Below are 23445 nucleotides of genomic sequence, written 5' to 3' on the forward strand. Positions count from 1 at the left end.
TTGGTGTATTTAAATACTGTGAAGTATTGAGAGGAAACCTAATCAAGATGTTTTATAGATGGTGCTTAACATCTATCAAAATAGCTAAAATGTATAAGACGAAAACAAATTGTGTTGGAGGTGTGGTGAAACAGAGGGGACACTTATACATTTTTGGTGGACTTGTGAAAAAATCAAAAGCTTCTGGAACACATTACAGTGGTGCCTCGCAAGACGAAAAGAATCCGTTCTGCGAGTCTTTTCGTCTTGCGGTTTTTTCGTCTTGCGAAGCAAGCCCATTGACGGAGTAGCGCTATTAGCGCTATTGACATTTTAAGGGCTGAAAACGGCTTTTTAAGGCTTGGGGGATTAGCGGTTTTGCTGCTAAAATGCTTTTAGCAGCTTAGCGATTCAGAAAAAGGGGTTTTGGAGCGGAACCCCCCCCCCCCGAAAATTTTCGTCAATTTTCGTCTTGCGAAGCAAGCCCATAGGGAAATTTGTCTTGCGAAGCGCCTCTGCAGACGGAAAACCCTTTTGTCTTGCGGGTTTTCCGTCTTGCGAGGCATTCGTCTTGCGGGGCACCACTGTATATGATGAGTTTAAAAAAATGTTTAAGTATAACTTTATGAAAAATACAGAAGCTTTTCTACTAGGGACAATGGACACAGGTATAACAAGAGAAGATCAGAAAATATTCCTCTATGCCACAGGAGCGGCAAGGATCCTAATTTCTAAAAATTGGAAAAAAGAAACTGTGCCAACAAAAATGGAATGGCAAGATAAACTGTTAGAGTATATTGAACTGGCTAGATTAACAGAGACAATTAGAGATCACTCTAGACAAGAGTTTCAAAAAGCATGGGGGAAATGCAGAGAATACTTCACAAAACAGTGCCCTAAAATACATACCTGGACTTGTTTCAATTAATGTCTGCAGGAGACTTTGTGGATATTTAAGTTATAATTAGAAAAACCTTAATAATTATTCATAAAGGAAACAAGGCCTGGAGAGCCCATTTCAGACAGTCATTTCCCAACCCAATTGAGGGATGCTGAAGATTGAGCCTGAAACTTTTATTCATCCAAAGCATGTTGTCTGCCATGGAGTTATGGCTCTTCCCCCTTGGACTCTGGCCATCGTCCCCCCAGAAGAGATTTTCGCCTCTTGGCGTTGCTTTTCCCTCCCCAGGCTAGCTCCAATTAATCCAGCCAAGCCGACTAATGGAAAAACTTGGCTTAGCTTCACCTCAAACAACTCTTAACATCCATACCAAAGAATCAGGACTAAATTTGGAAATGGGATAAGGAGGAAGCTCGTTTGTCAAGTTTTTGGAAATCTAAAGAAAAACAAAGCATGAGCAAGAATGAGTAAACCTCTTGTTTCCCGGGCCATATTCTTTTGCAAAGTTACTTTGGTTTAATAAACACTTTCATGGGCTGCGAATCCTTTACTTTTCTCACTGGTAGAGGACTTCATGCCTTGGAACGCATTCCCAATACGTAGAGGGGCATTATTATTGTACATGCTTTCTCCTCCCTTTGGTGTGGCTCATCGGTGTTCGTTGAACGTAACATATAATTCCAGTCCTCAAAATTGAAGGATACATATCATGGAGGAATTTCGCCCGTGTGCCATCATCCAGTTTTAGCCAGAGCAGGAAGTGACAGAGTGTCCTAACTACAGATGACCAGATGGATAACATGGTATTCCCTGACCCCTGTCAAAGCTTTCAGGTCACGCTTGCTCATTTGCTTCAGTAGCAGGGAAACTCTTGATTGCTTTTTCCTTATCCCACCCTGCCACAATCTGACAGGATCACTTTCTGACAGTACTTTACTCATGGTTTAAAGTAGGGTTGTACATTTTTTGTTTTGTTTTATCTGTTTTATCTTCTGTAAACCGTTAAAGTGAGGCTTCTCCTGACTATTTCCTATTACATAGCTCTTGCTTCTGGACTCTCTTAGCTTATATCGTAAGAGTCGTAGAGCTTCTTCCTAGCAACCTCTGCTCACTGGACAGCTTCTTTGCTAAGATGCAAAGCGTAAGAGAACTCTGCATTATTCCTCCATGACTCCACTCATCCACCTGCTCTTTACTGTTGAATTGGAGCAAACGTCAGTCACGGAAAACTCAAATTGCTGTTTGTTCCAATTCAGCGGCAAAGAGTGGGTTTTCTTGGGGAAGATGGCGGGGCCAAATAATATTAATGAAAGCACTCAGACACAGAGCTTTAAAGAATGAGGCAAAAAGAAAAGCTCTCCGTGTTGTCTTCGTTCTGACTGGGAAAGTGCAGTGTTAACCCCTATACCTCAATAATGTTTGAATATGAACAGCACAGGGCAACAGGTGGAAACTTGGTAAAACTTGGTAAAACCAAGTTTGCTTAAAGATGTTTGCCCTTGTTCATGTGGACAGAGAAGCTTCTTGAGGGAACTGATTTTCTGGTGTCCATTCTTCCTTTCTTTTTGAGCTCTGCTTCAGAGGATAGAAGGAGAGGGAAGCATCTTTCCCCTTTGCCAGCCCAATTGCTTCTTTCAGAGGGTCTGTCTACATTTTTCTTGTTGTTTTAAAGCATAGCAGGGTGTTTAGAAACAAATATATTTATATCTATTTGTTTGGCATTTCCAGTGCTTGGAAAGTAGATTATAAGTGTTGCAGGAAGCTATTTTGCAAAACGAAAGATATAATGCCGGTACAGTGGTACCTTGGTTTAAGAACAGCTCAGTTTATGAACAACTTGGATTAAGAATGCTGCAAACCTGGAAGTAGGTGTTTTGGTTTGTGAACTTTGCCCTGGAATAAGAACATGTTTCGCTTCCTGTTGAGTGTGTTCCATTTGTAAATTGAGCCCCCCACTGCTATGGGAAAGCACACCTTGGTTTAAGAACGCTTCCGGAACAGATTAAGTTCATAAACCAAGGTACCACTGTATTCTTGTCAAGAGCATCTGATGGAGTGGAAAGTAGTTCCATAGGCTGCCCATTGAGACAGTGACATTTTTAGTACAAGGGGTGGTATTCAACAAAGTATTACTTAGAGTAGATCTCTTTCAGCCATGTTGTTCTGTTCTGCAGAGAGACCTGGCCCTTTCTCAAGTTTTTTCTATAACCTGGTTGCTGATGGTGAATGATAGATATTTGGCAATTGAGCAACCTGTCTAATATTTTTATCTAAAGCCCCCTTGAAATGTGTCTCGAAAGACATTCACCTGCAGTATGGGAGGGAAATTTGTTCACAAAGAAGCATATTTAGTATGGCAGCAGGGGTGTTTGTTTAGAATTTCACAGTGTTGCTTTGAGACCGCCTGCCTGCCTGCAAATCCCTTCTGCCATCGCTTCCTGCACATTTGGGAATAAACGAGATGATTGCACAGATCATAAATTTCCCAAGTGTTCTCTGCCCCAAAGGAAACCATAGCGGCTGCTCTGGACTTCCCACCGCTCAGGAAAAGACAAACACAAAGCGTGGAAATGAGATTCAGAGCGACTTGAGGCCTGTTTTACAGAATGGAAGGCGAAAACATTATGCTGCCTAAAATCTCCTTGTCTTAAGCGGACATTGCCCATTGTGGCAAAGCCAAGCCAATCCTAATGGAGCTTATTGTTGGAAGGTGGGGATCAAAAGAAAAATCAGTAATAATGAATAATTGCTAATAGTAAAGAGCTCCTTAGGGACGCGGGTGGCGCTGTGGGTAAAACCTCAGCCCCTAGGACTTGCCAATCGCACGGTCGGCGGTTCGAATCCCTGCGGCGGGGTAAGCTCCCGTCGTTTGGTCCCAGCTCCTGCCCACCTAGCAGTTCGAAAGCACCCTTAAGTGCAAGTACAGTGGTACTTCGCAAGACGAAAAACTCGCGAGACGAAAGAGTTTTTTGTTTTTTGAGTTGCTTCGCAAGACGAATTTCCCTATGGGCTTGCTTCACAAGACGAAAACGTCTTGCGCCTTTTTCTTAAAACCGTCAATGCATTCCTATGGGAAACCGTCAATGCATTTCCTATGGGAAACCGTGCTTCGCAAGACGAAAAATTCACAAGATGAAAAAACTCGCAGAACGAATTAATTTCGTCTTGCGAGGCACCACTGTAGATAAATAGGTACCGCTTTATACGGGAAGGTAAACGGCGTTTCCGTGTGCTGCTCTGGTGCCGGTTCGCCAGAGCAGCTTCGTCACGCTGGCCACGTGACCCGGAAGTGTCTGCGGACAGCGCTGGCTCCCAGCCTCTAGAGTGAGATGAGCGCACAACCCTAGAGTCTGTCAAGACTGGCCCGTACGGGCAGGGGTACCTTTACCTTTACCTTTAAAGAGCTCCTTATAAGGCTACTAAAGAGACTGATAAATGAAAATGCATTCATTTAATCATGCTACTTCCCCATGTGCTAAAATGCTGAGGTTACCATAGGAATGGCCTGCGACCAATAACAGATGGGGATGTTTTCCTACCGCTGAGCCACAGATAGGGAGAGAGAGACTCGAGATGCAGAAAGCACTGCGACCTTCAATTATCTCTGCCGTAAAATGCAAGGATGTGGAGCCTACCCAAATAACAAGGGGAGAGAGAGCACAATGGAAGTGTTTAAACAATTTGAAACAGCTGCAAGGAAGAAATACTGTAAACAGCGGCCAGATGTAGTAATGTCTCTTTGAAAAAAAAATCCCAATAAACTATGCAGCTTCATGTTTTCCATATGTAAAAAAGCCGAGAACCCTTTCAGAAGGCTGATGGACAGAGCTGACAAATGTGTGCAAGCGAGAGAACCTATGGAGGAGTTTCGGTGAGAGCGGCAACTGTATTAACAAACTGAGCACCAAAGAAAGATACACCTTCAAAGTTTTAGAATATAGCATGGATATTATTGCTTTGTGTGTGTGGCTTTCAGAAACTGGAGAACTTGCTAATAAAACCCCAAAATTTTACTTCTAAAATTTTACCCTCTGATTGCCCAGATATATTTATTCATATGAATGATTACTTTTAAATAGAAATCGTGTGTAACATTTTACAGTGGTACCTCGGGTTAAGTACTTAATTCGTTCCTGAGGTCTGTTCTTAACCTGAAGCACCACTTTAGCTAATGGGGCCTCCTGCTGCCACTGCGCCACTGCTGCGCGATTTCTGTTCTCATCCTGAAGCAAAGTTCTTAACCTGAAGCACTATTTCTGGGTTAGCGGAGTCTGTAACCTGAAGCGTATGTAACCTGAAGAGTATGTAACCCGAGGTACCCCTCTATATGGCAATTTATGGTGCCTGAACAACCCTTCACAATCCTGTAAGGTAGATTTTTTGCAGTCTTCCAGATTCCCTGGTGCCTGGGTGGGAGAGGATTTGCCTAAGACAACTTCCTGTAGTCTTAGACGCAGGTGGCGCTGTGGTCTAAACCACTGAGCCTCTTGGACTTGCCGATCGGAAGGTCGGTGGTTCGAATCCCTGCGACGGGGTGAGCTCCCATTGCTCAGTCCCTGCTCCTGCCAACCTAGCAGTTCGAAAGCACAAAGTGCAAGTAGATAAATAGATACCGCTCCAGCAGGAAGGTAACCAGCGTTTGCGTGTGCTGCTCTGGTTTCGCCAGAAGCGGCTTAGTCATGCTGGCCACATGACCCGGAAAAACTGTCTGCGGACAAACGCCGGCTCCCTCGGCCTGTAAAGCGAAATGAGCACCCCAACCCCAGAGTTGTTCGCCACTGGACCTAACGGTCAGGGGTCCGTTACCTTTACCTTTTTACTTCTTGTCAGCTCATGGCAAAAGTGAATTTTCTGATCTAATAACTCCTTGATACAAACTCTGGAAAGTACATGCTACTTGCAGATGTGTGTGATGAAATCTTAATTGTGCTCCCCCCCCCCCCAAAAAAAAAATCAGCCTCTGGATTTTAACCAGAGCAGCAGCAGGGGAGAAAGTGTATTTAACCCTTTCATAGTTTACTCTTCCAGATAATCTGGCAAAGCCACGGCTGTTCCAGATGGCTTTTAATTGTTTCCTTGTCTTCATTAACTTTTGCAATGTTACCTCCATGAATGGTATCTGTGTGGGTGGGTGAGACCTTTAGGATTTTTTTGGGTAGTTTTATATTGGATGTGTTTTATGCTCCATATGGTGTTTTATTCTGTAAGCTGTTTTGAATTCACCTTGTGAAAAAAGGCAGGATAGAAGTCAACAAATGACTGGATGAATGCTGTTCTCGACCCATTTCCCCACTCGGATCTGCCTCCTGAAATTGCTTTCCCCTGTGACTTAGGCTCCATGTGTGCAGTTGTTAAAGGTAAAGGGACCCCTGACCATTAGGTCCAGTCGTGACCGACTCTAGGGTTGCAGCGCTCATGTGGCCAGCATGTGGCCAGCATGACGAACTAGAGCAGCGCACGGAAACGCCGTTTACCTTCGCGCTGGAGCGGTACCTATTTATCTATTTGCACTTTGTGCTTTCGAACTGCTAGGTTGCAGTTGTTACCCTTGTACAAATCCAGTGGAAACAGGACAACAGTGGGAAATACCATAGCTAAATGGTAGTAGAGCTTCTGCCTTACGTACAGAACACCCCAGGTTCTCTAGGTAGGGCTGTATTCTATGTTCTTAAGAATTGTTGAATTTCTTGGGTACTGATATGTTTCTTGGAAAGTTAAGGTGATTGTTGTATTGGTGGTTGTGTACAGTCGTACCTTGGATCCCAAGCGCCTTGCGAGTCGAACGCCGCAAACCTGGGAGTGAGTGTTCCAGTTTGAGAACGTTCATTAGAACCAGAACATCCGACACGACTTGCACGACTTCTGATTGGCTGCAAGAGCTCCCTGCAGCCAATTGGAAGCCACACCTTGATTGTTGAATATTTTGGAAGTCGAACGGACTTCCAGAACGGATTCCATTCGACTTCTGAGGTACAACTGTATTTTATCTTCTCTGTGGTTTATTTATTTTTATGAAGAGCGTTATACAAGTAAAATGAATGAATTAAGGAGCAGCTTTGGAGATGGCAATGTTGAAAAATGTATTTCAGGAAAAGAGTTAAGGGCCCCTTTCCCCCTTGTAGCTCCTGTGCTCAAAAGTGCAGACTCTCAAGCTTATTTTTCATTTAACAACAACAACAACAAATTAATTAAGTCAGATCTTCATTTTACACATTATGTTTGTAACATGCAGTTTGTCCCCTTTTAGCCAGTACCAAAATGCCAGAAGTGGCTTTAGGTCTCATGTACAAGCGGGTGGCGCTGTGGGTTAAACCACTGAGCCTAGGGCTTGCCGATCAGAAGGTTGATGGTTCGAATCCCCGTGACCGGGTGAGCTCCTGTTGCTTGGTCCCAGCTCCTGCCCACCTAGCAGTTTGAAATCGCATCAAAGTGCAAGTAGATAAATACTCCAGCAGGAAGGTAAACGGCGTTTCCGTGTGCTGCTCTGGTTTGCTCTGGCCACATGACCCGGAAACTGTACACCGGCTCCCTCGGCCAATAAAGCGAGATGAGCGCCGCAACCCCGGAGTCGTCCGCAACTGGACCTAATGGACAGGGGTCCCTTTACCCTTTACCTTTACAACACTATATATGTAGCTAAGTTGAAACTTCATCCCCACACCTCACTCACTACATGCAGCCCATTAAAATGAAACAACCCATGTTTGAACTGACCTTTTGGTGAATTTAGATAATCTGGATTCACCACTCTAGAAGAAGAAGGCCCTGAGATGGTGGCCAGGAAGACAAAAAAAGACTTATTTCAGAGACTTAAGGGAAACTTACTGGAACGAGGCTCGCAATCTGGAATCAAGTATGTTAAAATGTTGTGCTTCAGGACTTGATATGTTGCCGCAGCCCATCAGAAATGCTGGAAGAAGAACAGGAAGATCTCTTTAGAAGATCCCATCTCACTAAGCTTTCCAGGAAGGACTGGAAACAGTGCTGTGTCAGATATAACAAAAGGCTATTAGTTTTGTTGTTTCAAAGGTGTCCGTTAGAAACTTCCTTTGTCTTGCAACATCATCCAGTACAAGCCATTATGTAGGACTTTTGCAGAGTAGAAGAAGAAGAGTTTGGATTTGATATCCCGCTTTATCACTCCCCTTCAGGAGTCTCAAAGCGGCTAACATTCTCCTTTCCCTTCCTCCCCCACAACAAACACTCTGTGAGGTGCGTGGGGCTGAGAGACTTCAGAGAAGTGTGACTGGCCCAAGGTCACCCAGCAGCTGCATGTGGAGGAGCAGGGAAGCGAACCCGGTTCCCCAGATTACGAGACTACCGCTCTCAACCACTACACCTCATTGGCTGTGTGGTATTAAATGCAGTTTTGAGAACTTCACAGTTGTGAAGCCTGGAAAAAGAGAGCGAGCGAGCTGCTGAATGTATAATAAATTTTAATGTTCCATTTCAGGAAAGACGGAGGCTGTGATCAAGAACTTCAGTCCGCACTATAAACGCCAATATGCAGTGTCCTTCTGCAAGCAAATCCAGAATGAGCTGGAACAAAACAGGGACCTGCAGTCCCATTTCTTAAAAACAAAGGTAACTACAAGAAGAGTTTGCTATTGATCACAGGTTTGGTTGTTTACCCCCTGCTCACATGGGCCACTTCTCCTTGGCACTTCCTGGTTTTGGCAAACCACAATAGGTGTTAATGTTAGTTGTGTCAGGAGCTTGTCCTACACTCAAGTAGGACCCTGGCAGAGACACATGCTTGACTGGCATGTTCTCTCCCTCCTGGTCGATCGTTCAGGAGCTTCAAAAGCTTCCTTCAGCCCGAACATCACAGCGACCGATGCCAACAGACATTGGCACACTTAGGGATCCGCAGAGTTTGCGTAGCTTGCGTAACAGGCCTCAGCAACTCAGCATTTTGGCTAATCTACTTTATTAACATATAAACACACACAGAGCACTGCAACATGGCTCCCTCTCTCTCTAGCATCAGACAGCAAAGAGAAAAAGAACAAAGGACAATAGTCCCACTTCATGGAACACAGTAACACAAACATCCTGTCTCTGTTACTTCCCACTCTGTGGAGTCAAAACATACACCGTCATGTGATAGACAAAAATCCCATGACTGCAATCATGGAGCAGGAATTCTAACAAGTTGCAAGTCCTCACCCAGGAATGAAATTTGTTTGTTTATTTATTTAGCAAAAGTTTCCTATCTTCTGTTCCCATTTTACCCTTCCCAAGTGTCCCATGAAAACCACTTGTTCCCTGTATTCAGTGCCACAAAACACATTTTTCAGTGCCACAACACACTTTTAGCTATAAGGTCTCTTTATCAGAGGTAGCGGGTGGGGAGGGGGGAAACTAGTGCACCCCCAGGCAGGCTGCAGTGTGAAATAATGTAATTCAGGCCGTCTCCTTCCTTCCTTATTCCCATCTATCAGCTTTATACAGAGGGCAAAGAACCCCATCACCCTTGCTAAAAGACCTCCTGGAGATCTTTTTACAGGCTTTAATTTGAAACTGGACTGAGAGAGGCTGAGGCCTCAGATTGGGGGCTGATAATGGGATATGGTGTGTCTGAGCAAGTACAGAGCACATTTAAGTTTCTTTGTTGATTTATTGGATGTTTAATAGTACATATTCACTCTTTGAGGCAGCTTGGAACAAATCCTTTGTTATGTACTAACTAGAGCAATAGGCAAGTAGGATCCTAGAATGCAACAACTGATTGGCTTGCAGGAGAAGACCAATCAGGCTCCAGGAAGAAGTTAATCAGCCTATTAGGCTGGTAGGATCGTAGAATGCAAGAACTGATTGGCCTGCAGGAAAAGACCAATCAGGAGGGAAGCAGAATCAGCCAATCAGATGGGACTCATTGCGTAAATAATGTATATAAAAGCCTGAGGCTTGAGGGCATAATTCAATCGCTGTTTTACAAGCTGCAATAAAGAGCATGAAATCACTAGAGGACTCAGAGTATATTTCATCCTTAAAGCTAATTTTTTTTAAAAAAAACCTAAACTAAAGCCCAAATAACAGAAGCTATAGGCCAGAAGCTTTCAGTTTCTATTCTAACATATTCTAGTCAGGTTTTGGACACGCCCCCCCCCCAAAACACACCCCTTTCTTTTTACAAACGAAGAAGCAGAAAGAATCCATTTCTATTTATCAGTAACTTGTCTTTTCTGTAGCCCCCTGCAGACTCCAGCATGGTCTTTTATGAAGGAGAAGTGTCACATTTTGCTGAAGACGTGAAGAAATGGAAAGACAGATATATAGTGGTTAGCAGCAAATATGCCGTGGAGAGCTTTGAAAACAAAGAGGTAAGTTGTCAGTTTACCGGGTGCTGAGGCTTGATGTTATGGCGCATTGATTCATCATGTTCAGTTTTGAGATCCTCAGTGCTGCTTCACTGACTAGTAGATAGTGGCAACGGAATAAATGCAAAACACTTTTATCCAGTGTTACTCTGATTTCTTTCCAACTGAGTGATTCCTACTTGCTGCTGCAAGGGATCACATCTGAATATTGACCTCACAGGTATTCTTTACTTTATGGCACTGTGAAATTCAGTCACTTCCCTGCATTTTTCCTTTGCTCGTTTCCATTGTTATTTATTTATTTCGTATAATTTACACACTGCTTGGTTGTTGTTGTTTTTAAAAAAGAACAACCTCAAAACGGTTTACAAAAGATAAAACAGGAAAATCAAGAAAGATTTACAACCCTGCTTTAAAACATACCAAAGTTAAAATACGAAAGCAGATTGCCTCGACTTTCTAAGCATCTGGGTAGGCTTGGCAAAGCAGGAATGTTTTTATCTGGCGCCAAAAAGAGCGTCTCCACCCCCATCGTTCTGCCCGGACACTGAGGTCCACCTCTGAGGGCCTTCTGGCGGTTCCCTCGCTGCGAGAAGCCAAGTTACAGGGAACCAGGCAGAGGGCCTTCTCAGTAGTGGCACCTGCCCTGTGGAACGCCTTCCCACCAGATGTCAAAGAGAACAACAACTACCAGACTTTTAGAAGACATCTGAAGGCAGCCCTGTTTAGGGAAGCTTTTAATGTTTGATGTATTACAGTATTTTAATATTTTTTGGGAAGCCGCCCAGAGTGGCTGGGGAAGCTCAGCCAGATGGGCGGGGTATAAATAATAATAATTAATAATAATAATAATAATAATAATAATAAATAAATAATAATTTATTACGGTGTAGGCTCCTGCTTGATCTCAATAAGCAGGGAGTTCCAAAGTGCCACATGAAACGATTGAGTTCTTACAAATGTGGAAACAGGTAGCGGTGCCAGTTCTGCCGATCAAAGCAGTCAAGTGGGCACATATGTCAGGAGCTCAGCCTACGCTCGAGTAGGACCCTGGCAGAGACACATGCCCGACTGGCATGTTCTCTCCCTCCTGGTCAATCGTCCGGGAGCTTCAAAAGCTTCCTTCAGCCCGAACATCACAGCAACCGATGCCAACAGACATCGGTACATTTAGGGATCCACAGAGTTTGTGCAGCTTGTGGAACAGACCTCAGCAACTCAGCATTTTGGCTAATCTACTTTATTTACATATAAACACACACGGAGCACTGCAACATGGCTCCCTCTCTCTGTAGCATCAGGCAGCAAAGAGAAAAAGAAGAAAGCCCAATAGTCCCACTTACGGAATACAGTAACACAAACATCCTGTCTCCGTCACTTCCCACTTTGTGGAGTCAAAACATACCCCGTCATGTGATAGACAACAATCCCATGACTGCAATCATGGAGCAGGAATTCTGTCAACGTATAGGTTAGGTGGTCTTGCAGGTAAACTGGTCCCAAGTTGTTAAGGGCTTTCGATGCTACAAGTAACACCTTGATTTGGCCTGGTAGTCAAGGCCTCACTCCTGTCAGCAGTTGTGCTGATGTATTCTGCACTAACTGCACTCAGAGGGAAGCCCCACATAGAGTGCATGGCCAAAATGCAGCCTGGAAGTAACTAACGTGAACTATTGTGGCTAGGCTTTCCCGGTCCAGGAATGGCCGTAGCTCTCAAACCAGTCGCAGTTGGTAAAAGGCACTTCCAGCCACTGAGGCTACTTGAGCTTTCAGTGACAGAGCAGGATTCAGAAGCACCCCCAAACTGCAAACCTGCTCCCTCAGGGGGAGTGCCACAGCTGTCCATGGAGGCACAGGTCAATTCTGTGTCCAGGGCAGCAGTCTACCAGCTCCATCTGGTATGCCGGCTGAGACCCTACCTGCCCACAGACTGTCTTGCCAGAGTGGTGCATGCTCTAGTTATCTCTTGCTTGGACTACTGCAGTGCACTCTATGTGGGGCTACCTTTGAAGGTGACCCAGAAACTACAACTAATCCAGAATGCGGCAGCTAGACTGGTGACTGGGAGCAGCCCATATAACACCGGTCTTGAAAGACCTACATTGGCTCCCAGTACATTTCCGAGCGCAATTCAAAGTGTTGGTGCTGGCCTTTAAAGCCCTAAACGGCCTCGGCCCAGTATACCTGAAGGAGCGTCTCCACCCTCATTATTCAGCCTGAACACTGAGGTCCAGCTCCGAGGGCCTTCTGGCGGTTCCCTCATTGCAAGAAGCCAAGTTACAGGGAACCAGGCACAGGGCCTTCTCGGTAGTGGCGCCCGCCATGTGGAACGTCCTCCCATCAGATGTCAAGGAAGGTCAAGTCTGACTTTTAGAAGACATCTGAAGGCAGCCCTGTTTAGGGAAGTTTTAAATGTTAGATGTTTTATCATGTTTTTAATATTCTGTTGGGAGCCGCCCAGAGTGGCTGGGGAAACCCAACCAGATGGGCGGGGTATAAATAATAAATTATTATTATATTATTATTATAACCCCATCAAGGATAGGCAACTGACCAGTTTCTCAAAAGTGGGAACTGCTCAGCCACAGTGCCTCCATCTTGCCAGGATTCAAGCTCAGCTCGTTTTTCCTTGTCCATTTCACCACTGTGTCCAGCAAGGCCTCTTCTGAGTCATATGTTATGGAGAAATGGAGCTAAGTGTCATCAGCATACTGATGGCACCTCGCCTCAAAACTCCTAATGACCACTCCAGATGGCTTCATGTATATATTAAATAGCCTGGGGGCTGAAAGGCACTCTCTCAATTCTACTCTCTGACCTTAGTCCTGAAGGTAGGAACAGAACCATGAATATGCCATGCCACATAATTCGTGGAGCAAACCTCCACGAAAAAAGTAACTTCAGAAGCTGCCCGTGGTCAGGGCAGCATGTTGGCTGCGCTCAAAAACTATATTAAATTCTCGCATCAGGCAGTCTGAATATTGTGCCAGGGAAAGCTGAAATCCGTGCGCTGCACAGACTGGAGAATGCATAATTAATTTGATATTGTTTTTATTTATTCTGTGTAAGAGCTGAGTTTTTGCAAGCTGTGCTGGGACCTTGTTTAAATCAAAGGGGAGCTGCAAGTCAAATAAATTAAATGCAGGTTTTTTAATTTTGCAAGTCATTAAGCAGGTCGAGGAAATAGTTGGGTTCCTCCAAATCTTACTCGGCCACTACTCTCACTTCTGAGCTTTCAGGAGGCACAGCCCACAGGGACTAGAAACTTGTTCTCTCTCTCCTTTTTTTAATTTGCGTGTCGAGGTCCCCAGGGCCACCCCAATAACTCACACATCACACAGAATTTTTTGCTTAAGGTTTTTGGCATAATTTTGGCCACAACTTTATTCAAATACAAAAAATGTGAGTGGTTGCTTAGGCATTGGTTGCGACTATCTGCCCCCCGGTGGGGGACAGACTGACGTTCCGCAAGCCTGCGAAAGTCAGAAAAGGGGAATACATTTGAGTTTAGCGATGGAGCAGGGAATTTGCCCTCAGCCCTCCCCAAATGCAACCAGGGGCTCTTGCGTGGCCCTAGCCCCTTGACAGGGTTTGGACAAAAGCAATGGTGAGCCCCTGTATTCCTTTAACAGAATCCCTTGCAGCAGCATGAGAGGGGCATGCACAGCCAATCCATGCCCCTCAACCAACCAAACCATAAACCAATGCCTAACCACAACCTTACAAGTTGTGACGATTTGCTATGCAGTAGGCAAAAACCAAATGGCCCCAGCCAATCAGCCAGATGGACAAAATTCCTACCGGACCCCTGCCCCAAGAGCAGACGACCCCATGACAGGCATAGCAAGGTCAAAGCGAACAACCCTATTCTAGGGAGGGGGGGACGGGCAGTCCGATGCACGGGCGAAAAGAGGAAGCCCTAGCCTCGTGCAAGGAGTTTTAGCATTTCTGGCAGTCAATCAACAAATGGCAACATTAACTTCTTCCCAACAACAAGGGAAGCCCCAATCGCATCAGTAGCCAACGATCAATTAGCCCGCCCCACAACTTTGGAGTGTCCTGGCGTGCTCTCCATGAAGGAGAACACCCCAAAGCAGACATCCACAGAAAAGACGGACACCCCCAGCTGTGGTTTCTGTGCACCCCTTAAAAAGCTACAATCCTTCTCTCATATCTGTACACCCATTTTAACATAAGTAAGTTGAAGAAATATCATAAGCTTGTTTTCTTAACCTTCTTTCTCTTCCTCGAACCCAGGCGTTCCAGAAGGGCGTTAGTCCTAAAAGCTGCATTTTACCTGTTGGAGGCAAAGTACTGACGACAGAAGAGGAGTATAACTTGTTATCTGATAAACATTTTCCAGACCCGAGTGGTAAGTCGTGTCAAGTGAAATTAGAATGGCCAATTCCCATCCCAACTGCCCTGTTTGATTATTGGCAAGACTTAGAAAGGGAAGATTTGTATATGTCAGCAATCTTTTGTGGGTGCCTTCACATCAATAGCTTGTTCCAGGGTGGATTTGATTTAAGTCACTAGTCAGTAAGACTTAATTTAAAGACTCTTGCTGGTATAATCTTAATATTTACAACTGGATGAAGGTTTCATTTTTGGAATAATAAATTTTCAGAGTAGTTTTTTTACAATTATATCAAAAATTACTGATTTGGTTATACTATTAGAAATACATAGACTGATAATTATGACATTATTGTGAGGTTTAATAAGTTAACTGTTTATATTTGGACAACTTTCCTGCTGTACTTTATTGGAAGAAAAACAATCATTTCCTTAATAACAATTTAAACAATTTATTTAACTAAAACAATAACATTATAGCATATGTATCCATGTTTGTTAACTGATGTGGTTAAATAATAATAATAAAAAAACCTTAGGCTGAGTTTTAGCACACACGAAAAATTGAAAACAAATCCTTATTTTCTGATGAATAGCCTTTGGACTATGATATAGCTTAAATAGAAAACTATCTATAGAAATATTTTCCCTCCAAAAGCATTTTATTTTAAAAATCCAATTTAAATTAAATAAATCCTATTACAAAAAAATCCAATTTAAATAAAAAAAACCCTATTACAAAAAATTCCAATTTAATTTTTTTAAAATCCATTTTGTTTATTTATTTTAACTCCTTGATTTTTATCCACCCTGGTTTGTTCTGATTCAGCAGTAAACAGCAGATTTTCCGGGGGAATGTAGTGGGACACACGACCCAGGGCCAGATTTAGGTTTGTTGAGGCTCTAAGCTACTGAAGGTAATGGGGCCCTTTATATGTCTAGCTGTCCTTTGTCAACAATTGTCGCTGTTTCTTATGTTGAATATATGCTATATGGTAATTTATGGACCTAATAGGTATCTAAAGCCATTTGCACATAACAAAATATGTATTTTATCAAAGTAATTATAACGAGTCCATGCAGAATGTAGGCACCCTATATATAGAAATGAGCAAACCAGTGATATTTTAGGGAGCTGGCTAGCAGACGGGGCCCATTACTTACATTACAGGAGCCTACACAACACAAAACACTGTTGCTGTATTATTTGTTTTTTATCTTATATTTTGGAAATGTACATCCAGGGGTTTTTTCCTTTAAATTTTTTTGGGCCTCCAAGAGAGTGGGGCCCTAAGCTATAGCTTGTTTAGTTTATATAGTGGTACCTTGCAAGACGAATGCCTCGCAAGACGAAAAACTTGCAAGACGAAAGAGTTTTTTGTTTTCTGAGTTGCTTCGCAAGACGGATTTCCCTATGGGCTTGCTTCACAAGACGAAACGTCTTGCGCCTTTTTTTTTAAACCGTCAATGCATTCCTATGGGAAACCATCAATACACAGTGGTGCTTCACAAGACGAAAAAACTCGTAGAACGAAAACACTCGCAGAACAAATTAATTTCGTCTTGCGAGGCACCACTGTACGTAAATCTGGCACTGCTCAGACCCATGACTTGAAAACACTTAAATCTCAGGACAAACTGAGGTGCAGATAGGCCCTGAGTCTCCTGATGGGAGATGAGCTTGGAATCTCATAAGCCTTGCCTAAAGACTGACATGTGAGGTGAACCTTACTAGGAATGCAGCACAGTCCTCCTGCAGCATCTGTAAACACTGAGCGCTCTAATGCATGCTGAGTTAAACATTCCCCTCCCTGGCAGCTTACACCATTTACGTATAGATAAATGTTTGTATAACAAGGAGGCAAGTCATGCAATGTACAGTGGTGCCTTGGTTCTCAAATGCCTTGGTACTCAAACAACTTGGAACCCAAACACTGCAAACCTGGAAGTAAGTGTTCCGGTTTGCGAACTTTTTTCGGAAGCCGAATGTGCTCCATTTTGAGTGCCACGCTTCCGATTTGAGTGTTATGCTGAGGTCTGCTATTTATTTTGCGCTTTTGTGGCTCTTTTCGTGTGTGTGACTGCATGGAACCCAGTTCAGCTACTGATGGATTGATTGTGTGGATGCAGTACATTGCTTATTGCTTTCATTTTATCAATCAATGGTCTCGTTAGGTAGTGACTTTCATGTTAAATTTCTGTTTTAGGGGTTGTTTTTAAAACCACAGAGCTTAGGGCTTGCCGATTGGAAGGTCGGCGTTTCGAATCCCCACAATGGGGTGAGCTCCCGTTGTCCGGTCCCAGCTCCTGCCCACCTAGCAGTTCGAAAGCACGTCAAGTGCAAGTAGATAAATAGGTACCGCTCTGGCGGGAAGGTAAACAGCGTTTCTGTTTGCTGCTCTGGTTCACCAGAAGCGGCTTAGTCATGCTGGCCACATGACCCGGAAGCTGTCTGCGGACAAACGCCGGCTCCTTTGGCCTGTAGAGCGAGATGAGCGCCAACCCCAGAGTCGTCCGCGACTTGACCTAACGGTCAGGGGTACCTTTACCTTTAAAAGTCTGGAACGGATTAATCCATTTTGCATTACTTTCTATGGGAAAGCGCACCTTGGTTTTGGAACGGACCTCCGGATCGAATTAAGTTTGAGAACCAAGGTACCACTGTACTAGTTTTTTTAAATGTCTTTTTTTCTCTCTTAAAGGTTCCAATGAAAAGGAAAATGCACAGGCTTTTGTTGGCCTTCCAAAGGAATTTCCGGTCTATCTGTGGCAACCTTTCCTCCGACACAGTTGCTTCTGCTTTCCGGATCGGGAGTCTCAGAAGAAATTCAGCACCGTATTGAACGACTGCATCAGACACTTAAACCACGGTAGGTGCAAAAGGCTACGTTCAACATCCTTGCTATTGTGTCTACATATTTGATTGTCACCAGCTAGCAGGCCAATATTCTTTTGCAAAATTACTACGTCACTCCCTTGTATGGAGCTGGAGGGAACTACAAATTATGGGTGACGTGGAAATGCCATGTTAGGCCTTTCTTTGCTCTTTCCAGCCGCAGCCATGGGGTGGGGTGGGTAGAGGAAGTACTGTATTTTTTGCTCTATAAGACACACCAGACCATAAGACGCACCTAGTTTTTGGAGGAAGAAAACAAGGAAAAAAATATTCTGAATCTCAGAAGCCAGAACAACAAGAGGGATCGCTGCGCAGTGAAAGCAGCGATCCCTCTTGCTGTTCTGGCTTCTGGGATAGCTGCTCAGCCTGCCTTCGCTCCATAAGACGCACACACATTTCCCCTTACTTTTTAGGAGGGAAAAAGGGAGTCTTATAGAGCCAAAAATACGGTAAGTGCAATGACATCATGAAATTAAGGAAGTGATATTATTACATGTTGTAAGGGAGAATTCAGCCGACTATTTTGTCAAGCTTGGGGAAGGAAGGTGGACGTTGGATTTACAATCCCATTATTCGTTTTCTGACTTTGTGCTTTTGAGTAGCTGTGTAAATGGGTGGTACTGCCGAGGCTGTGGTCAGAAGGCATCTGTTACACGTTGAAGCTGAGCAGGCCTAGGCATGGTCAGTTCTTCAGTGGCAGACTGACTGCCTGCAAACCCTACGTCTGCCATCTTGAGTTTCATGGTGACAGAAAAGTACTGTGGTTGTGTCTGGGTTTGGCTGTGAGACTTTGTCAGGCTCCTTACCCAAAGCACTTAGATCAGGGTCAGCAATTTTTTTAGCAGGGGGTCGGTCCACTGTCCCTCAGACCTTGTGGGGGGCCGGACTGTATTTTGAAAAGAAGAAGAAGAATGAATTCCTATGCCCCACAAATAACCCAGAGATGCATTTTAAATACAGTGGTACCTCAGGTTAAGAACTTAATTCCTTCTGGAGGTCCATTCTTAACCTGAAACTGTTCTTAACCTGAGGTACCACTTTAGCTAATGGGGCCTCCAGCTGCCGCACGATTTCTTTTCTCATCCTGAAGCAAAGTTCTTAACCCGAGGTGCTATTTCTGGGTTAGCAGAGTCTGTAACCTGAAGCGCCTGTAACCCAAGGTACCACTGTAAAAGGACACATTCTACTCATGTAAAAACACGCTGATCCCCAGACTGTCCGCGGGCCGGATTTAGAAGGCCTTTGGGCCGGATACGGCCCCTGGGCCTTAGTTTGCCTACCCATGACTTAGATGGTGAGGAATGACTTCGTACAGAGTTCCTTTAAAAGAGGTGCTCTGTACTTACTGAATTTAATCTGGACTAAACGTTGTTCCAAGCAGAGGATCAGCCGTGTTAGTCTCTTCAAGAAGACAACAGCAACTAAGAACCTTGTGGCACTTTTAAATTGTTGGCATTTGTCTGTCTTTGAGAGACAATGGAGTGCGCCTCCAAGGGTGAAGTCAAAATGGTGTGTTAACAGCACCAAAGTGGCCTCTCCAGGGTGCAAGCCATTTAAATACTAAGTGTCAAGTGCTTTTGTAGACTACAGACCACTTCATAAGATGCATGAAATGTTACCTTGAGTTGTACACACATATATACATGGTGGAGGAGGCGGAATGGCAGAGAGCGAGGTCAGAAAGAAAGGAAATGCAGGAAAACACAAGCTCTTGAATGTAAAGAATAACTGAGGCAGAGCACCTCAGGCTTGGTTTGCCTGGATGGGCCATTAGCTCCTGATTAAATGAATTTCGCAGCTTTCCTATCACAGCTAATGCTTTTCCTTTCCTTTTTTTTAACTGGCTAAACAACCATTCAAAATATGATGAAAGCACTTGAGTTTCAGTATGGAGGTACAAATTTCACACCCAGAATTCCAGCATTTGAACTCCGGGTGCAAAACTGGGGTGTGTGTTTTCCCCACGCAATTTTTTGAATGTTTTTCAAAATGCCGTCTTAATTATAGGTGAGTGTTAGAGTAAAGGGTGACGCCCAGCCAGTTTTAACACTGGAAGTGGTCTCCGCTGGTGCAACATTTTCCTAGCAACCACAAGGTCCACAAGGAATCATTTCCTATACCTTTCTGATCTTTCATGAGCAAGGGACCCCAATTCTTTTAAATTACAGATATGTACTTGGGCAGATGCGGGTGGCGCTGTGGGTTAAACCACAGAGCCTAGGACTTGCTGATCAGAAGGTCGGTGGTTCGAATCCCCGCGACGGGGTGAGCTCCCGTTGCTCGGTCGCAGCTCCTGCCCACCTAGCAGTTCAAAAGCATGTCAAAGTGCAAGTAGATAAATAGGTACCGCTCTGGCGGGAAGGTAAACGGCGTTTCTGTGCGCTGCTCTGGTTCGCCAGAAGCGGCTTAGTCATGCTGGCCACATGACCTGGAAGCTGTACGCCGGCTCCCTCAGCCAATAAAGAGAGATGAGCGCCGCAACCGCAGAGTCATCCACGACTGGACCTAATGGTCAGGGGTCCCTTTACCTTTACCTTACTTGGGCAGACAATGTACTCAGCACTGAGGCAAGATCTATATGTGGTGAAGCATCTATATATGGTGAAGCTTCTGCTTTTGGGAGGAACACACATTTTTGGCATGGCACGGAGTCCTGAATCTCTATAAGCCTCCCATGAATGCGCCCTGTAAAACAGCCAGCTGAAGTCAATTTCCTCTGATGCATACTTAAAGGGAAAGCGTTTATTTTGCACGGTTTGTAATCCCCATTATTCATCTTTCGAAACTTTGGTCATACAGTGATCTGGGTGAAATATAATCTCTTTTGTTCTGTACTGGGCCAGTAATAGAGCGGATCAACTTTTCCTGGCACGCTGCAAATCTTCTCTGACTCAGAAGCTGCACAGTGGGTTTAGCTTGGTCGATATCTTTCTGCAGAAATGTTAGCTGACTTGCGGTTCCCTTGGCTGTTTCGGCTCCTAGCTGAATTTCAGCCCATTGCTCAGTGATGTGCTAGCAAAGTAAATGACCTAATAAGTATTTTCTATCTTTAACATTCTGGATTTATTTCCTGCTCTCTTCGTGCTTGCGCCTTCATTTTTTATTTATTTCTGTCACATGAAATTACCACGCTGTGGAAGGATCTTTCACATATTAAATATCTGGGTGTTTGACTGGAAACTTACGAGAGCAGAGTTGCTTTAGGGGACGGGTGGAGTCGTTGCACGAACTGAGATTTCGGTGTGGCTGACTTCATTCGGCTCATTTTAGGGGAAGGAATGACAGACTGCAACACACGTTAAACGAAAGGCCGGTAGAGAAATTTTGGCAACGAGAAAGCAGCAACCTTACTGATTTCGCCAGCTTCTTCCTTACCCTTCCCTTTCACTGGGTGGCTACCCCATTGAAATAACTAACAACATTGAAATCCTAAACAGTAGTTAGTTAAAAACGAAAACCCACAACATCAGCAAATTGAGTCAGAACTACACAGTTGAAGAAAAACAAGGCTACAGTCATCATGCACTGTGTTCCTGACCTTGTTATTTCATGTCCGTTTGTTAATTCCAAGCATGTTAGATTTGTGATTGTGACCTTGTTTGCAGTATTAAAGGCAAGACAGAATTTATTAAGCCTGTAGGAAGTGTAAAGTAGAAATGGAAGGGCTATAGATTTCTCTTGGTGAGTGCATCATATTTTGCAGTAATAAATTCCCTATTCACACAGACCCCTGCCCCCAATATACCGTATTTTTCGCTCTATAGGACACACTTTTTCCCCTCCAAAAATGAAGGGAAAATGTGTGTGTGTCCTATGGAGCGAATGCAGGCTTTCACTGAAGCCTGGAGAGGAAGAGGGGTCGGTGCGCTCTCCAGGCTTCAGGAAGCTATCCGCAAGCCTTCGGAGCCCGGCGGGAGTTCCCGACAGGCTTCCAAGGCTTGCGGATATCAGGCAGCAGCCCGGATCCCGGGGAGCACAGCGCTGCGCACCCCGGGCTTTGGGCAGCTATCCGCAAGCCTTCTGAGCCCGCAACCTGAGCGGCGCAACCTTGCCGCCGCTCCCGGACCCGTTCTGGGGTTGGGGGAAGCTCGGCTTCCCCGCCCCAGCCCCGCGGCTAAAAAGGAAGCCAAGACAGCGAGCGGGATCCACCAGCAAGCGGGATCGCAGCCTCTCCCGGCTGGAGAGATTGTGCGTGGCTAAAGAGGAAGCCAAGACAGCCAGCGGGATGGATCCCGCTGGCTCTCTTGGCTTCTTTGGTTTTTGGGGCTGGGGGAAAATAATTTTTTTTCTTTATTTCCCCCCAAAAAAACTAGGTGCGCCCTATGGTCCGGTGCACCCTATAGAGCGAAAAATATGGTATGCTGTGTGTACGGGGGGGGGGGGGAGGATGAACCCCTCCTAAAGCCTATCTCTCCTTAGTGTGTTGGGCTTACTTGTTGGAAAGGGCTTGTGCACACCGCCACAATCTGTAAAAAAAATAATCATATCCTGGAACCCTAGGGGGGAAGTGATGGAATAGTATGAGCAGACCCTGCCTGGACTCAGTGGAAGTGCACTTTCCCATTATGTGTTTAGACCTTTAAACCTCCCTCTTAAATAAATTCAAACAAGGCTCAAATTCTCGTTTGGTTTTTGGCAGAATTTAGGCCACAACTTTATTCATTACAGAAAGTGAGTGGTTGCATAGGCTCTGGTTCGACTAGCTCCCTCCCATGCGGATAGCGCTGACCCAGGGCACCAGCATAGGTCAGCCAAGGGTGAACACCTGGATAAGAGGAAAGCCGAGAATGGGCTAACTCCACCACCCAAATGTCCCCCTGGACTCAGGCACGGGCACAACCCCCTCTCAGGGGTTGACCAAACCATTGAGTCCCTGGATTCCTTTAACGCAGGGGTGTCAAACTCAAATTCATCGGGGGCCGCACCAGCAGTTTGGTCACCCTCAAAGGGCCGGTTGTATCTGTAGGACTATGTGTCCGCCGCCGCTGCTCGGCTTCCTCAGGCCAAGCTTCCCCTGGTGCGTGGTATTTGCTTTTGTGCTCTCTTTATTTATTTTTTGCAGCAGCGACCTTGCTCAGCCAGCACCCGTCGCGCGTGGGTTGCTTGGAGGGGGGCTCGCACAGAGCAACCCGCTTTCCGAGCCAACCCTCCTCCAGCCCACCTTAACAAGGGCCTAGGCTTGCTAACTTTGCGGCTAGACCTCGGTGTTTGTACACACTGCAGAAAATGTGCAGGACTTTAAAGGTGCAGCGACCCTCCCGCATCCAGCCTGCCTTTCTGGGAGGAGAGGAGGAGGAGGAGGAGGAGGAGGAGGCGGCGGCGGGTGAGTCACCTGTGCAGGAGGGAAGAGCGAGCGATGGCCCAGGATCAGGCCTCTCCGATCAGGGCCAAAGGTGAACCGAGGGAGGAAGAGAGAGAAGGATCCCTAGCCTCGTGCGCAGCGGCGGCTCTTACGCGCGCGGACCCCGCGATGGCGCAGCCGGTGTCGTGTGCTTTGCTCCATCCAAGCGGGCAAAGCGAGGGCAGAGAGCCGGGAAGCGATCCGCATTTCCCAGAAACAAGCGCCGCAATGGGTACTGCGAGCCAGACAGGCCTTGACAGCGGAGGGCGGGCTCGATTCGGGGCTTGGCGAGGAGGAGAGAGAGAAATCCGAAAGGGCACCACGCGGCTGGGTTGGGTTGCAAATCAAGCGCGTGAAAGGGTTGCCTTTTCCAGAGCCGGACAGGCGCGGAAGGAGCGTTCCTGCCTTTGTCATTGATAAAAGGGCTTGCGGGGGAAGGGGGCGGCCCTTACGGACACCAGGAATTGCTGGCTACACGGGCCACATGACGAGGTCTGGCGGGCCGGATTTGGCCCGCGGGCCTTGTGTTTGACACCCGTGCTTTAACGGAATACCCTTCACATAGGGATGGCGAGAGCATTCTCCCATCCCTATCACCTGAACCAGAGCCTATCTGCAAGCTTACAATTTGTGACGATTTGCTACGCAG

General features: G+C 45.4%; 1 protein-coding gene across 2 annotated transcripts in view; it reads left to right on the forward strand.

Moving 5' to 3' along the window:
• NIBAN1 (niban apoptosis regulator 1) overlaps positions 1 to 23445 on the forward strand; it is a 101838-nt gene that overhangs the window by 37039 nt on the left and 41354 nt on the right. For both annotated transcript variants that reach the window (XM_083446302.1, XM_083446303.1), the window contains exons 2-5: positions 8334 to 8464; positions 10075 to 10206; positions 14461 to 14575; positions 17262 to 17429. In XM_083446302.1, coding sequence (XP_083302428.1) covers positions 8334 to 8464; positions 10075 to 10206; positions 14461 to 14575; positions 17262 to 17429 — 546 coding nt within the window. The remainder of the gene's footprint in view (positions 1 to 8333; positions 8465 to 10074; positions 10207 to 14460; positions 14576 to 17261; positions 17430 to 23445) is intronic.

Source organism: Podarcis tiliguerta, assembly GCF_965153285.1.
Source record: "Podarcis tiliguerta genome assembly, chromosome: 6".
NCBI classification, from domain to species: domain Eukaryota; kingdom Metazoa; phylum Chordata; class Lepidosauria; order Squamata; family Lacertidae; genus Podarcis; species Podarcis tiliguerta.